Genomic DNA, 13527 nt, shown 5'->3' on the forward strand with positions numbered 1-13527 from the left:
TGCAGAAGTAGAAGCAAAATCTACGACTGTTGCTATAAAAATACATTGAAGTCCACTTACAGACAGCTGAATACCACCATCTAGTGGTCTAAATACCCAGTGCTGCGTCAAGCCAAAAATTATTGTGTCTCTTAAATTAGGGTGCAAAATAATAATAATACTCAAGCCCATAGGAGTTTCTAATACTGACCACGGCACCCCATCAGTCACTTTCAGAGCCCCAATGGCACAAGTAGCAATCTGGAGTGACGCTGATGGAACGGTCCAAGCTTATCTAACCAATGTTTACAGCAAGCCGTGTTTGGAAGATGAGGCATGCAGAGACATCAAGTTGTGGCCTTTTTACTGCAGGTACAAAGCCTCCCTCCCATCCCTCCTTCCTTTGCAGTTTTTCCACTGTCATCACTTATTTACCCAACTGAGTTCAAGAGGCTCCTCCTGTGCAGAAAGCAACAATTACACTGGAAAATCCTGCATTCACATACTATTTAATGATTGCACAAGGAAATTCTGTATTTACTTGCATGCAGGATGTTTTATCGCAATCATTGCTTTCTATCTAGGAGAGGTATGAAGGTGAAGGAGTAAAAGAGAGGAACAACTTCTGAAGTTTACATGGAAACAGAAAGTGGTCAAAAAGCTTACAAAAGCACCAGGAAGAATCCATAGCTTCTCCACATAAAACGAAAACAAAATTAAAATTAACTTGTATCATTTGAGCAAGATATAGAGATACCAATTTAAGTTTGTAATTCACTTTCATACAATGTCCGTATGTTGACCGTAACTGTTAACTCTTTGACAAAGCATTTATTCTTTAAACCACAAATAAAACATTGAACAAGTCTGCATTTACCAATGCTTTCTTGAGAACAGCTGATTTAGTTTCAGATATGGGCAAATAATTTTACCAGGCGCAGATCAGAAGCAATCTAGACTTGTATACTGTGAATTAGCGTCTAATGCCATTGAGCAGGAGGAGTTCAAATGGCATCATTTTCTCACCTTGGCTTGTTCTGTGGCAATGTCTTAGCATCCACTGCAAACATTTTGGAAACAAAGACAATGACTGGGGCAGTTTCTTCACTGCTGCATTTCATAAACGCTAAGCAAACATAAAACGAGAGAGTTACATGTTTTCCCATGGTCTGATGAGAAAGTCTCTGGCTTTATATTTTATTTGTTAAATAAAAAATTAGTGAGTGAATCAAGGAGGGAAAATTGTATGAGATTTCAGCCTGTGCTTCTGAGCCAACTTGCAGCATGGATGCAGAAAGCTGAATTCTGCCCAGATTGAAAACCAAAACATCTTTTAGGACATTTAGTTTTTCAATTAGGAGACACCAGGGTTTATGGACTTTTTAAAAATGAGACTCATCTGAAAAGGACTTAAACCGCAATTTGCCAAAATTTACTTACCATCTTTCAGGTCTTGAGTTTCTTGTGGTAGAGAATCAAATGTTTTAGCTCCAACGCACAACAGTTTTTCCACTCTCTCAGCTGTGATATCAAGAGGACTAGGGAGTTTATTACAGACCATGGCTTAAAGCACAGTGCTAAGGATATACACGTTAAAAAGGGAGGATAGACAGGAGGCTGTGCAGAAACTATAGGCTAGTATCCAGTAAAATCAAAATACAGACCTTGGACAGGGGTTTGCCCAAAGCCAAGACTTGTCTGATGACGCAAATATGAACCGTACCTAAAGCGTTCGAGGGGATGGATCCTTGGAGGCACTAGGAAGCATGGGAAGTAGGAACAGAAGAGCAACTCAAGTCTCTCTGGCAGTGGCTGGATGCTCTTGACTGTAAGCTTAACTCCCTCCACACTGCAAGTTGACTATGAGATGACTAAAGCAGGCAGGAAGCTACTGGGGCTGATGGACAATACTAGGGGAAGGGCCGTAACTTATAGCTTCTGCTTTGCATACAGAAGGTTCCCAGTCACCCCCCCCCAACATCTCCAGGTAGGGTTGGCAATGTCCCCTGTCTGAAACCCAGTCAACATAAGCAATTCTGAGCTAGCTTGACTCAGTATAAGAAACACAGGACGTTGCCTGTATTCAATTCTCCAAACCCCACCTCCCTCACACAAACTGGTGGACTAAACTCTAGTGCATGAAACAGTATAAGCTTTTAGTAAATGGTAAAAAAGCTATTTCCATAAGGATACAGAGAACGGCCTCCGATATTGGGAGCCACTGGCTGCAAATGGCATTAAGCTGAACCTTTGGATCTGTGTGGCGCATTTCACGGGCACCAATTTTCAATCCCAGGGAGGAGACGATTTTATCAATTTTCTCCTTGTCTCTACAAAGAAAGCATACACCCTGCAATTATAGCACTGCATGTGATCATCTTAAAAACAAAAAACACAAAGAAGGCCTTTGGGCAAACCAGCCTGTTTCTGTTGTCATGTGGCAGCTCACCTTCCTTCACTTAGAAATGACCCGATAATGCAGTTGAACAACAAGGGCATTTAGCATAAACAACAAATCCCCTGCCTGTTGTGAAAAGTGAAATTCTGAATTGGCATTCCCCACCTCTGCCATCAAGAAAATGAGACTCGGGGATGCTTTTTGTTTACCTGTTTGTAACTGCTTCATAGAGGCTCCATATGTTTTCCAGCACCAGATGCACAAACAAAGGCTTCTTTCCTTTCAACTGGAAGAAAGCGGTAAGACAAACTTAGGATGCCCTTTATAACACAGAGGGGAGTTCAGTTCAGACAATTACAGGGGTAACACCCACATGTGGACCCACAGGTTGAGGATTCACTATAAGGTCTAACTAACAGACATTTGTCCTCTGGCTCAAAGCCACTCCCTTTGTTACTTTAACAACCCATATTTAGCAGAGGTTACCAGGTGGCCTGGGTATTCCAGCAATGGAATCCGTGTTGGATCCAGGAATTAGAAGAGGGACTCAACCATATAGCCTACCCCCCCCCGCCAAAAAAAGACACCCCCCATAACAGTATCATGCTTGCAATATTCCAGATTATCAATAATTGTTTTTTGGATGTTGCTTCTCCATCCTATCATCTACCACAGTTCAGTTGCAACAAGAGCAATTTACCAATCTGCCCTTTCATCCCTGAACTGAAAAATACTCAAGTACAGCAGCATGCAAGGATTTGCACCCACGTCTCTGTCCAATCATTTGTCAGCTGTGATCATTCCAATCACCTATTGCAGTGGTAACTACACCCGCCACTGCCCTGAGTGCATGTGCAAGGCATTGCATCAAACCGTTCCAGCGAATGGGAGGCTTGTTCATCCAAGGAACACATTTTGCACCTTCCGCAAACAGATTATGTGATCAGTGAACTGGCTTGAATCTTAAAAAGGTAAAGGTAAAGGTACCCCTGACCGTTAGGTCCAGTTGCAGACAACTCTGGGGTTGCACGCTCATCTCGCTCTATAGGCAAGAGAACCGGCGTTTGTCCGCAGACAGCTTCTGGGTCATGTGGCCAGCATGATTAAGCTGCTTCTGGCGAACCAGAGCAGCGCATGGAAACGTCGTTTACCTTCCCGCCCGAGCGGTACCTATTTATCTACTTGTACTTGACGTGCTTTCAAACTGCTAGGTGGGAAGGAGCTGAGATTGAACAATGAGAGCTCACCCTGTTGTGGGGATTCGAACCGCCGACCTTCTGATCGGTAAGCCCTAGGCTCTGTGGTTTAGACCACAGCACCACCCACATCCCTACGGATTGAATCTTAGGTTTGCATAAATAAGATATAAGCATTGGTAACAGAATCTAAGGTCTAGTCTACAGATGCCGTAGAATGAAGTGGCAGAGATCCAAGGTTGTAAATGTACATTGGTGAGGTATATCGAGAATCATCATAGCAGCTGCAATATACTACATATTTGCTTGACCGGGGTGGTCAAGATTAAAAACAAAATTGTTCAGATCCCAGGAAAGTGGCAATACTGCATACTCGGTTGCTGGCAAGTAACTTTTCTGGTAGGGAAAAAAGAAAATTAAGAGCAAGTTATACGCCAGTGAACTCACCTGGTCAGTTTTCATGATCTTCTTAGCTTTTGTATTTAGATAATAATCTCCCCACAGGGTTTTCAGCAGTACTGAAGCTTTGATTCCAATCTTCTGGCTATACAGCTTGGCAAAATGCTCGATGCTGGGTAATAAGCAAAAATAATTTGTTACCCAAACGTATCAAAACTAAAGCACTTTTCAAAAGAAGGCATCTGCTTCAGCCTACATAGCAATCATTTTACATATTTGACAAGCGTAGCTGTATTCTGTCTGCAGACCAGATGCTCACATAGCATCCTTGCAGTGACAGTGAGAACAATTGGCATGTTTTGAGTCAGATGTCTCAGAACACTCTAGTGAAAGAACAAACACCAGCATGCATGCCTCAAGTTTCTGACCCCACTGTAGGTAGAGGAATTCATACATGAATGGTCATCACTTGATGACAGAAGTCATCATGACTTGCTTATATGAATGAGCCACCACATAAATTAGGGTTGCCATATTTCAAAAAATGAAATTCTGGACACAATAGTTGTTGAGTTTTTTTGAGCAAAGTTGTTGAGCTTTGCAAAATCTTGGAAGAAAAGGTGATTTGTTTTTTTTTTTGGAGCAATTTATAATGAAATTCACCAAAATTGACACTTCCGACATGGGTTGCCATATGTTCAGATTTCCCCAGACATTCAAACAATTTCCACCCAGGCGCTGTTTACAAGGACCGAATACCAGCTATGCCCAGAAAATTCCAGACGTATGGCAACCCTAACATAAATAATACCGCACCAGATGACAAATCAGACTGAACACTTTTTGTGACCTTTTATCTCAACATATAAATAAGATCAAAACAAGAAAGCGGCAATTCTAGACCCAGTAAAGAAGGATTGAGCTCTGTTGAACTCAATGGGGTCTGCTTCTTAACAGACATAGACAGGTATTGATACAGTTGAACCCTAAAATAAGGCAAACACACAGATGAAGGCATTTTCAACAGTGGAATCCACTACTGCATAATGTTATTCCACTGGGACATCAGAAAAGCCCCACCCCTTGCAGATTTTAAACAGGCTTTAAAGGTCTACCGCTTTACTATACTTTTAACTAACTAACCTAAGTGTGTAGTATTTTGGCCATATTTTGATCATTTTATAGTGCGTTCCTTTTAGCTACCAGTTGTTGGGTACTGTTTTAGAAATTTTATGTTGTTTTATAAGATTTTAAATTGCATTCTACTGTATGTTCGACATGTAGCTTGGGAAGAATGTTTTCTTGAAAAGCAGTGCAACAATTAGGTTTTTTAAAAAGAGTATCAACACAATAGTATGCCATCAGCTATGTTTTGTCAAAACTCTTATTCTAGAAAGCTACAAATAAACTCCAGCTATTTGTAAATGAGTTCCTAATTTGCCTTCCATTTCCAAATCAAAATTAAATGAGTAATTTTACCATCAGCATTTATGCCAACCTCTTAACCAAATCAACTCTGAACAAAGCATCAGCATTCAATTTTGATGCCATTTCTGTTCGGACTATAAAGTTGATCACTAAGTTTTTCTTTTATTTTTCCGGATTTGTATAGGGTTTACTCCGTAGCTATTTCTTCTCCCAAAGATAGCCCGCAAGAAGAAGAAGAGGAGTTTGGATTTGATATCCCGCTTTATCACTACCCGAAGGAGTCTCAAAGTGGCTAACATTCTCCTTTCCCTTCCTCCCCTACAACAAACACTCTGTGAGGTGAGTGGGGCTGAGAGACTTTAGAGAAGTGTTACTAGCCCAAGGTCACCCAGCAGCTGCATGTGGAGGAGCAGAGACGCGAACCCGGTTCCCCAGATTGCGAGTCCACCGCTCTTAACCACTACACCACGCTGGCAGCAGAGGTTTAGGACAAGAGTTTTTTTCTCCTAGATGGGCTACCTTCCCAGGTTCACGAGCCCCACCTGCCCCTCGCTTCCTTCTACAGCACATGCAGAAACCACCTTCTTGACCTTTGGACCCACTATTGGTCTCATCCATTCAATCAACCCTGCTGTTTCCTATACAATGGTACCTCTGGATGCGAACGGGATCTGTTCCAGAGCCCCGTTCGCATCCTGAAGCGAACGCAACCCACGTCTGAGCGGGTCGCGATTTGCCGCGTCCACGCATGATGTCATTTTGAGCGTCTGCGCATGTGGCAAAACCCGGAAGTAACACACTCCTTTACTTCCGGGTCGCCGCAGAGCGTAACCTGGAAACGCTCAACCTGAAGCACATTTAATTCGAGGTATGACTGTACACCTGCAAGACAAAAGCTTCTTTCATCCTCTCTTCCCCAGCGTGAAAAAGCAAGAGAACTTGCGACAAGATTTCAATTCTGGTCATCTACATCCCACTTCTGTGCATATAAGGAGGAGCTGATTAACATTTAATGTTACAACTGCCTTGGCTGTAGCTATCCTGGAGCTACAAAGTCATTTCCTGAAGCACAAACGTGTGAAGTGAAGATGAATGCTATTAAATGCTCACCGTTGCACACAGGGAGCCTGACAGGCTACAGCTCAAACTGTGTTTTCAAGTCATGATGTGCCCGCCCTTCCCGCTTTACATGTCTGCTACAGGAAATGCTTCTGCAGCCCAAGCAGCTGCAACCACAACTGCCGGGTAAGCTAGGAAGCAGCTTGAAGATGCAGACAAATGGGAGGCAGTAAAGCCAGGGTTGCTGGCCTCACAGAGCCTGTGCAGAGTGCAAAATTAGACCCCTGTCAACCAGAGATGTATCATGGTGGGAATGATAATAAAATCTGTCAAATTGCCTGTGCTTACTTCCCTGAAAAATATAGCCAAGTAAGAAGTTTGTATTTCGTCATGGAAATAATCAGTTCTGCACTGGTCTGAGCTGGACGGAAGGCCCAAATTTTCGTTCCTAGGTTTCTCGAGTCCCAATATTTTCTCTTAAGTGTGACAATATTTGGGAGTGCTTCAAAACATACCTCAGAGAGGCTCAGTGCTTTTTGACAAAAACATGATCAGCAAAAAAATGTTAACACTGATCGGTGTTTTATTTTTAAATCTTTGAGATGGTATTATGGTTTCCTGTTAATTGTGTTGTTTTGACTGTGTACTTTATATTTGACTTTCTTCAGAAATGTTTGATTCTGCAATGTTGTATTGAGGTTTAATATGCTGTAAACCGCTCTAAGATTTTTCTTTAAAATATAAAGCGGTATAGAAATATAATAATAGTAATAATAATAATAATAATAATAATCACATTTAACATTAAAATGCCTTGGACGGATGGGTCCTAAGCCCATTTTTGTGTTGCCCCACCAGCATGCAATTGACTATTAGGAGGATGAACAAGCATTTCAATGGTGGTGAATAGCAGATGATTTTTTTGTGGTTTTATTCTTTTTTTGGTCTAAGGTTTACAGCTATTTGTAATTTTAAGCACCCAAGGTAGAAACAAGCAGCTCCACTGAAATACACATAAGTGTTCACCAGTATGCTTCTGGCCACAACTCAAAATGCAGGTTTTAACTTTTAAGAACTCTTGAAGCAGTCTAGACAGAAGGCATCTGAATGCTTCCTCTTATGAATTCTGATCTGTTAGAAAGACCACACTGAAGTAGTTCTTGCAACGGAAGCAGACTGGGAATCTTCAGTGCAGCAACACTCTCTAGATGGAACCATCCACTCACCTGTGGATTTATTTATTTTTACTACTGTCTATTAAATGATTAAGCTCTGAAAACTCCCCCCCCCCCAATTTAGTCTGTGCTGCAGTAAAGTGTATACAAAGACAAAACTGAAAACTTCATCCACCCTAATGAAAATATATGATCAAATTACTAATAAGCATCTATAAACTCACCCAAATCCCCAGCCGTCAATTGCACTAGCAAATACCACGTTCCCCTGATCGGGTGAAAAGTAAAGATTGGAATCATCAGAAAATTCCAAGCCTGCACTCCAGTCATAAACTTGGTCACCATGTGAAGAATCAGAAGTCAACTGAGTTTCCATTTCTTTCTCCGCCCTTTCTTCAAGAACTTTCGATGTGAAGAGTGTTGCAGTGATTGCATTCACCTAGAGAGACATTCCAGTTAATTTTCATAATATCCTACCTTCCTGCCCCTAAAGAGGATTTAAAGGCAGCTTACAAGCAGAATTCCTAAAACAAATGTTTATGGCCACCAAAATACCAGAAATACAAAAATTATTAAAAACCATTTCAGACAGCAGTTACACTATCAAAATTAAAACAAACAAAAAAATTCATGGGTGGGGTATAAATAAATAAATATAAAATAATAATAATAATAATAATTATTTCAGGCAATCATCCCAGAGGTTCTCTGAAACCTGAGCTGCTTTTGCCATTTTGCTAAAATCATGAATAAGCTGGTCCTCTGAGCAGTCTCAGAGCTATATATTCCTTCAGAAGATCCTATTCCTCATACTTGGGTGTTTTAGCAGGGTACTCAAGAGCAGAGCCTCATCTGATGGTCCAGAGCACATGAGAAATAGCAGATAGGAAAAGATAATCCATAAGAGCCAAGCTGCACATTACAGTTAAGGTATTTTTAACCAACAAGGAAGAGCGTTGTCTCTTTCTTTAGCAAAGGAGTGAATTTCAGTGGAAAGTGGTACAAGGAGTAAAATTTTAATCCTCACACCATGGGTCCAATCTAGATAGAGAGAGAAAGCAAACTGAGATATGGCCCTTAAGGAACCAGATCTAGCTAGCTCTAAGGACACTAGTTAAAAGCTACTTACATAACACCTAAGGTATTCTTGTTCCAGACTATTTCGGCTGATTAATTTGACCAGAATGCTAACAATAAGCCAGTGGAGCTGCTTCAAACTTGGTGGAATATGTTGTCTGTGACAGACACCATTTAATAACTATGCAGCTGCATTCTTGAACTTCTGAAGTTTTTGAAAATACTGTCCTTCAGAGGATATTGCAGTAATCCAGCCTTCCTCCATCCTGGTGCCCTCTAGATGCTTTGGCTGGTGCTGCTGACAGCTGTAGTCCATCTGAAGTTTGGGGAAGGCTGATGTAGTCCAAATAGGGGCACACAATGCCTATAGTTTACTTGCTGTCCTTTTCCTTCTACAACTATTGCTGATTACAAATAATCAAGCTAGTTAGAACTCTCATACCTGTTCCAAGATATTCTTAAGGTGAGAATATGCTTCCTGAGGGGTAAACTTGAGCTCCATTATGAGACGGTCTATTTTATTAATCACCAGAACTGGACGAATATTTTCTAGCCAAGCCTGCCGCAAAACTGCATGAGTCTAGTGCAAAGGAAAACAAGTATATTGACACCGTGCCATAAAACAGCTGAGGAAAATATGAGCTACTGTATAACTCTGACCTGGTAACTGACCCTTGGTTAGGAATCTGGGTTGTATGAACCTTTCTTCCAAGCCTGCATTCTTCATGTAAACTCCTGGCTTCCTCCCCCATACTGCTTCAGCATTATGCACAAGGATCACCAACAGTGGTTAAAATTAAACCAAGTTTGGTTCATTTTGCAAATCCTGACTGAAGTAAAGAGTCTGACCATTTTCCTCTTGGAAGATACCCTGATACAGACATCCGTATGTCAATTTCAACGAGTACACTAATACTACATGGCCAACAAAAATATATTCTTGGGTTCACCTACCTCTCCTTTGCCACATATTCTGAACTCCATCTTGCACACAACACTGCATTTTAAATTACGAATGCATTCTAAATATTAGCTGATGATTCCATGTACTAGTCGAAAGGTGGTACAGTGGTACCTCTAGATGCGAACAGGATCCGTTCCGGAGCCCCGTTCGCATCTAGAAGCAAATGTAACTAGTGATGGCACGTCTGTGCGCGCGCGCGTTGCTTTTCACCACTTCTGCGCATGACGCCATTTAGAGCATCTGTGCATGCGCAAGCGGCAAAACCCGGAAGTAACGTGCTCCGTTACTTCCGGGTTGCCGCAGAGCACAACTCAAACGTGCTCATCCCAAAGCGCATTCAACCCGAGGTATGACTGTATGTCCAAATTAATTTATTTCCCCCTCTATCTGAAGTAGGTTTTCCTCCTTACCTGCGAACAGACTCCTTCCACAGCATCTACCACAATGATGCAGCCATCACAGAGTCTGACAGCTGTGGACACTTCTGAAGAGAAGTCCACATGGCCAGGGGAGTCGATTAGGTTGATCAGATACTCCTGACCATCTAGAACCAAAGGAAGAAGTGCTTTAAAAGCAAGCATTTTAAAAGTGTGTTTGCCCACTTAAAACATTTAGGATCAGTTCTGATGTAACATGAAACCATGGTTTAGTACTAAGATGAGCAGGTGTGAACCTCGAGCTAAAGCACTATTCTCTCTCCCCCTCTTCAGGAACTGGGGAGGAAAATTAAAGCTTCCATTTGTGATTTGGAACAAACCTCAGCTCCCAATCACATTTGAATATAGGAACAATGCTCTGTTCCAACTGGGGTACATTCAATAACCATCATCATCATGGTTTGAATAAAGCTTAGTTTCCTGCATTAGGATGTAATAGGAAAGTGGAGTTTGCTCCAAACTGCAAAAATAGAAACATTATGTTTTCTTCTCTTCCACATCCAAGGGGAAAAACACACAAACCTGAGGCTCAGGTCTCCTCAAGCTCATAACACTAAACCATGGTTTAACACTGCACCTGAACTGAGCCTTACAGCAGGTAGCTTAATAAAAAAAATCAGTATTTTAGATTCCATCCAAATCTTTACACTTTATTTCAGCACTACATTTCAACAACACAATACTTATCAGTTTAAATGAACATACAGAATGTGCTAACTATATTACCTTTTCCAAAATGTAATGAAATTGCGCTTGATTTCATTGTAATTCCTCGAATCTGCTCATCTTCTCGGCTATCCAAGTATCTCAGCTATATGAATTGTAAAAAAATAAACAAATACTCTGTATTCACATTTTTCAGAGACTTTTCTTAAATGTGAGAAAATGGGGATAGAGAAAAAATTCTGGATAATATACTGGAAATGTTTAAGTTGTACCTTGCCTGCCAATCTGCTAGAGATTATTCCGTTGCTAGAAATAAGGCAGTCAGCTAAAGTTGTCTTGCCTGGGGGAGGAAAGGATAATGAAAAGTAGTACACCAAACAAAAATGAAAAACAAGCCCTTATATTTAAGATTAAACATTAAATCCATCCTCCCATGACCACGTCTCCTCCCTTTAACCAATCTATTAGGGCTTTTCTTACACACCCATGTAGCAAGTTGTCAGAGATGAGTATTTAATACACAACTACGTTACAGAGCAACAAGCAGTTCTTCCATAATTATTTCAGACTGCTGGTGCATTTGTCAAGGGATTTGTGTGATATGCTGTTCATAACGTAGGTGTCTCTTACCATGGTCCACATGGGCTAGTATACAAATATTCCTAATGAAGTCAGTCTTTTTCTGAAGTCCAATCGTCTTATTCAAACTTGCAAGAACCATGGTTGGATGTTTTGCTGCAAGGCAAAGAAATTCATATTGGAAAGATCAAAGTTGTCAGAAAGCTACAGGGTTATATGAAAGCTTTAAATTGGACTAAATTCAGATGGCCAGGCAATAAGAACAAAGAGATTTGTACTAGATGGAATTTTGGCTTTTCTCTTCTCTACCCTCCCGCTGTCCCCAATAAACCATTATCTAAGGAGGACGGACATGCAAAAACTATGGTTCTAATAGAAGATCAACATGAATGCTTCTGCACTTTCCAACAGCAATCGAAGTTACCGTAATAGTTACAGGGCATCCAAGTTAAGTATTCCCTAATGAGCCAAACACACCCCAGCCTGTCAAGTACATGGGGAACTAGTGGCCTGCACTGTTGTCAAAAACTTCTGTTACTGCCCCTGAAGAAATCACAGCACTGAAAACTCACCAAGCTACAGTTTTTAACAGTGCCCATGAGTAATGATAATGCACGGTCTTCCTCAACCTCCACCCACATCAAACAAAAAGTTTCATCCTGAGCCAGGTCACGGCTGCTAATTTTCATATTTCACTTGCTGTGAAATTAATAGTTAAAAGCACAAGCTATGCTCAGGAGCTGCTCTTTGGACCTCACACCTTGGCGGCTCTCTGAGATTACAAGAGCAACTAAGTCCTAAGCAGCAAAGTCAGATGCAAATGAAGGTAATAATTACAGAAACAACCACTCCCGGCATAAAACTGTTGTTGAAAGCAGACCAGCCTGGCATTTGTAAGCGTGAATCAATATGAATATGGCAACAACTTTCTCCCGATTCCATCCACCAACCACCCAGCTCTCCCAGGAGCTCCAGGAAGGCGCACGTTGCCCTTTCACCTACACAATGACCCTCCTTTGCTTCTCACCACAACAACCCTGTGAGGTAGGCAGGTCCAGATTTAGGTTTGATGAGGCCTTAAGCTACTGAAGGTAATGGGGCCCTTTATACAGTGGTACCTCGGGTTAAGTACTTAATTCGTTCCGGAGGTCCGTTCTTAACCTGAAGCACCACTTTAGCTAATGGGGCCCCCTGTTGCCGCCGCGCTGCACGATTTCTGTTCTCATCCTGAAGCAGAGTTCTTAACCTGAAGCACTATTTCTGGGTTTGCGGAGTCTGTAACCTGAAGCGAATGTAACCTGAAGCGTATGTAACCCGAGGTAACACTGTATGTGATATTTTAGGGAGCAGGCTAGCAGGCGGGGCCCATTACTTACATCACAGGAGCCTACACAACACAAAACACTGTTGCTGTACGTAGGTTTTATTTGTTTTTTATCTTATATTTTGGAAATGTACATTCATGTTTTTCCCCCTTTAAATTTTTTGAAGGCCCCCAAGAGAGTGGGGCCCTAATTATAGCTTGTTTAGCTTATACAGTGGTACCTCGGGTTACATACGCTTCAGGTTACAGACTCCGCTAACCCAGAAATAGTGCTTAAGTTTAAGAACTTTGCTTCAGGTTGAGAAAAGAAATCGTGCTCCGGCGGCGCGGCAGCAGCAGGAGGCCCCATTAGCTAAAGTGGTGCTTCAGGTTAAGAACAGTTTCAGGTTAAGTACGGACCTCTGGAACGAATTAAGTACTTAACCCGAGGTACCACTGTACGTTAATCCGGCACTGGAGGAAGACTAGCTGGAGGGATAGTGGGCTGGTCCTGTGAGTTTGGCCACTGGACCTTTCCCAGTGGCAATTCTGCTTCTCCGCCTTCTTTCCCCCCCTCATTTACTCTTGGAAGGTATCAAGAATGCTTCCTGAAGATGGAAACTTGGATTAAGGATCTCGAAAGCCCACCTATCTCCCCCGCATTGCCTTGCCGCCGGGGTATGACTCGCGCTGCCTTCCCTAGCCCTCTTTTAGGAACTGGGGGACTCACCTCACGAAGCTCCCGCCGGCCACTGACAAGAAGGGAGCGTGAGCCGGTTACAACCGGAAGTCCGCCTCTTCCTTTCTGCGCGTGCGCAGGCGCGGCGGACCGAGGGGGCGGAGCAAAGGCGGGAAGAGGCGCGGAGA

At 42.1% G+C, this 13527-nt stretch overlaps 1 protein-coding gene across 2 annotated transcripts in view; it reads right to left on the bottom strand.

The window, feature by feature from the left end:
* The window catches only part of EFL1 (elongation factor like GTPase 1), a 68698-nt gene that overhangs the window by 52610 nt on the left and 2561 nt on the right, over positions 1-13527 (bottom strand). The window contains exons 1-12 of one of the 2 annotated variants that reach the window (XM_080980299.1): positions 13391-13514; positions 11409-11513; positions 11051-11118; positions 10839-10923; positions 10086-10219; positions 9154-9291; positions 7859-8073; positions 4021-4144; positions 2587-2663; positions 2173-2309; positions 1420-1542; positions 1006-1105 (exon numbers count right to left, since the gene is read on the bottom strand). In XM_080980299.1, coding sequence (XP_080836425.1) covers positions 1006-1105; positions 1420-1542; positions 2173-2309; positions 2587-2663; positions 4021-4144; positions 7859-8073; positions 9154-9291; positions 10086-10219; positions 10839-10923; positions 11051-11118; positions 11409-11499 — 1292 coding nt within the window. In that variant the 5' untranslated portion in view covers positions 11500-11513; positions 13391-13514. Of the gene's footprint in view, positions 1-1005; positions 1106-1419; positions 1543-2172; positions 2310-2586; positions 2664-4020; positions 4145-7858; positions 8074-9153; positions 9292-10085; positions 10220-10838; positions 10924-11050; positions 11119-11408; positions 11514-13390; positions 13515-13527 lie in introns of those variants that run through there. The other variant, XM_080980298.1, reaches the window with a different exon arrangement.

Source organism: Podarcis pityusensis (assembly GCF_964106645.2).
Source record: "Podarcis pityusensis genome assembly, chromosome: 14".
NCBI classification, from domain to species: Eukaryota; Metazoa; Chordata; class Lepidosauria; order Squamata; family Lacertidae; genus Podarcis; species Podarcis pityusensis.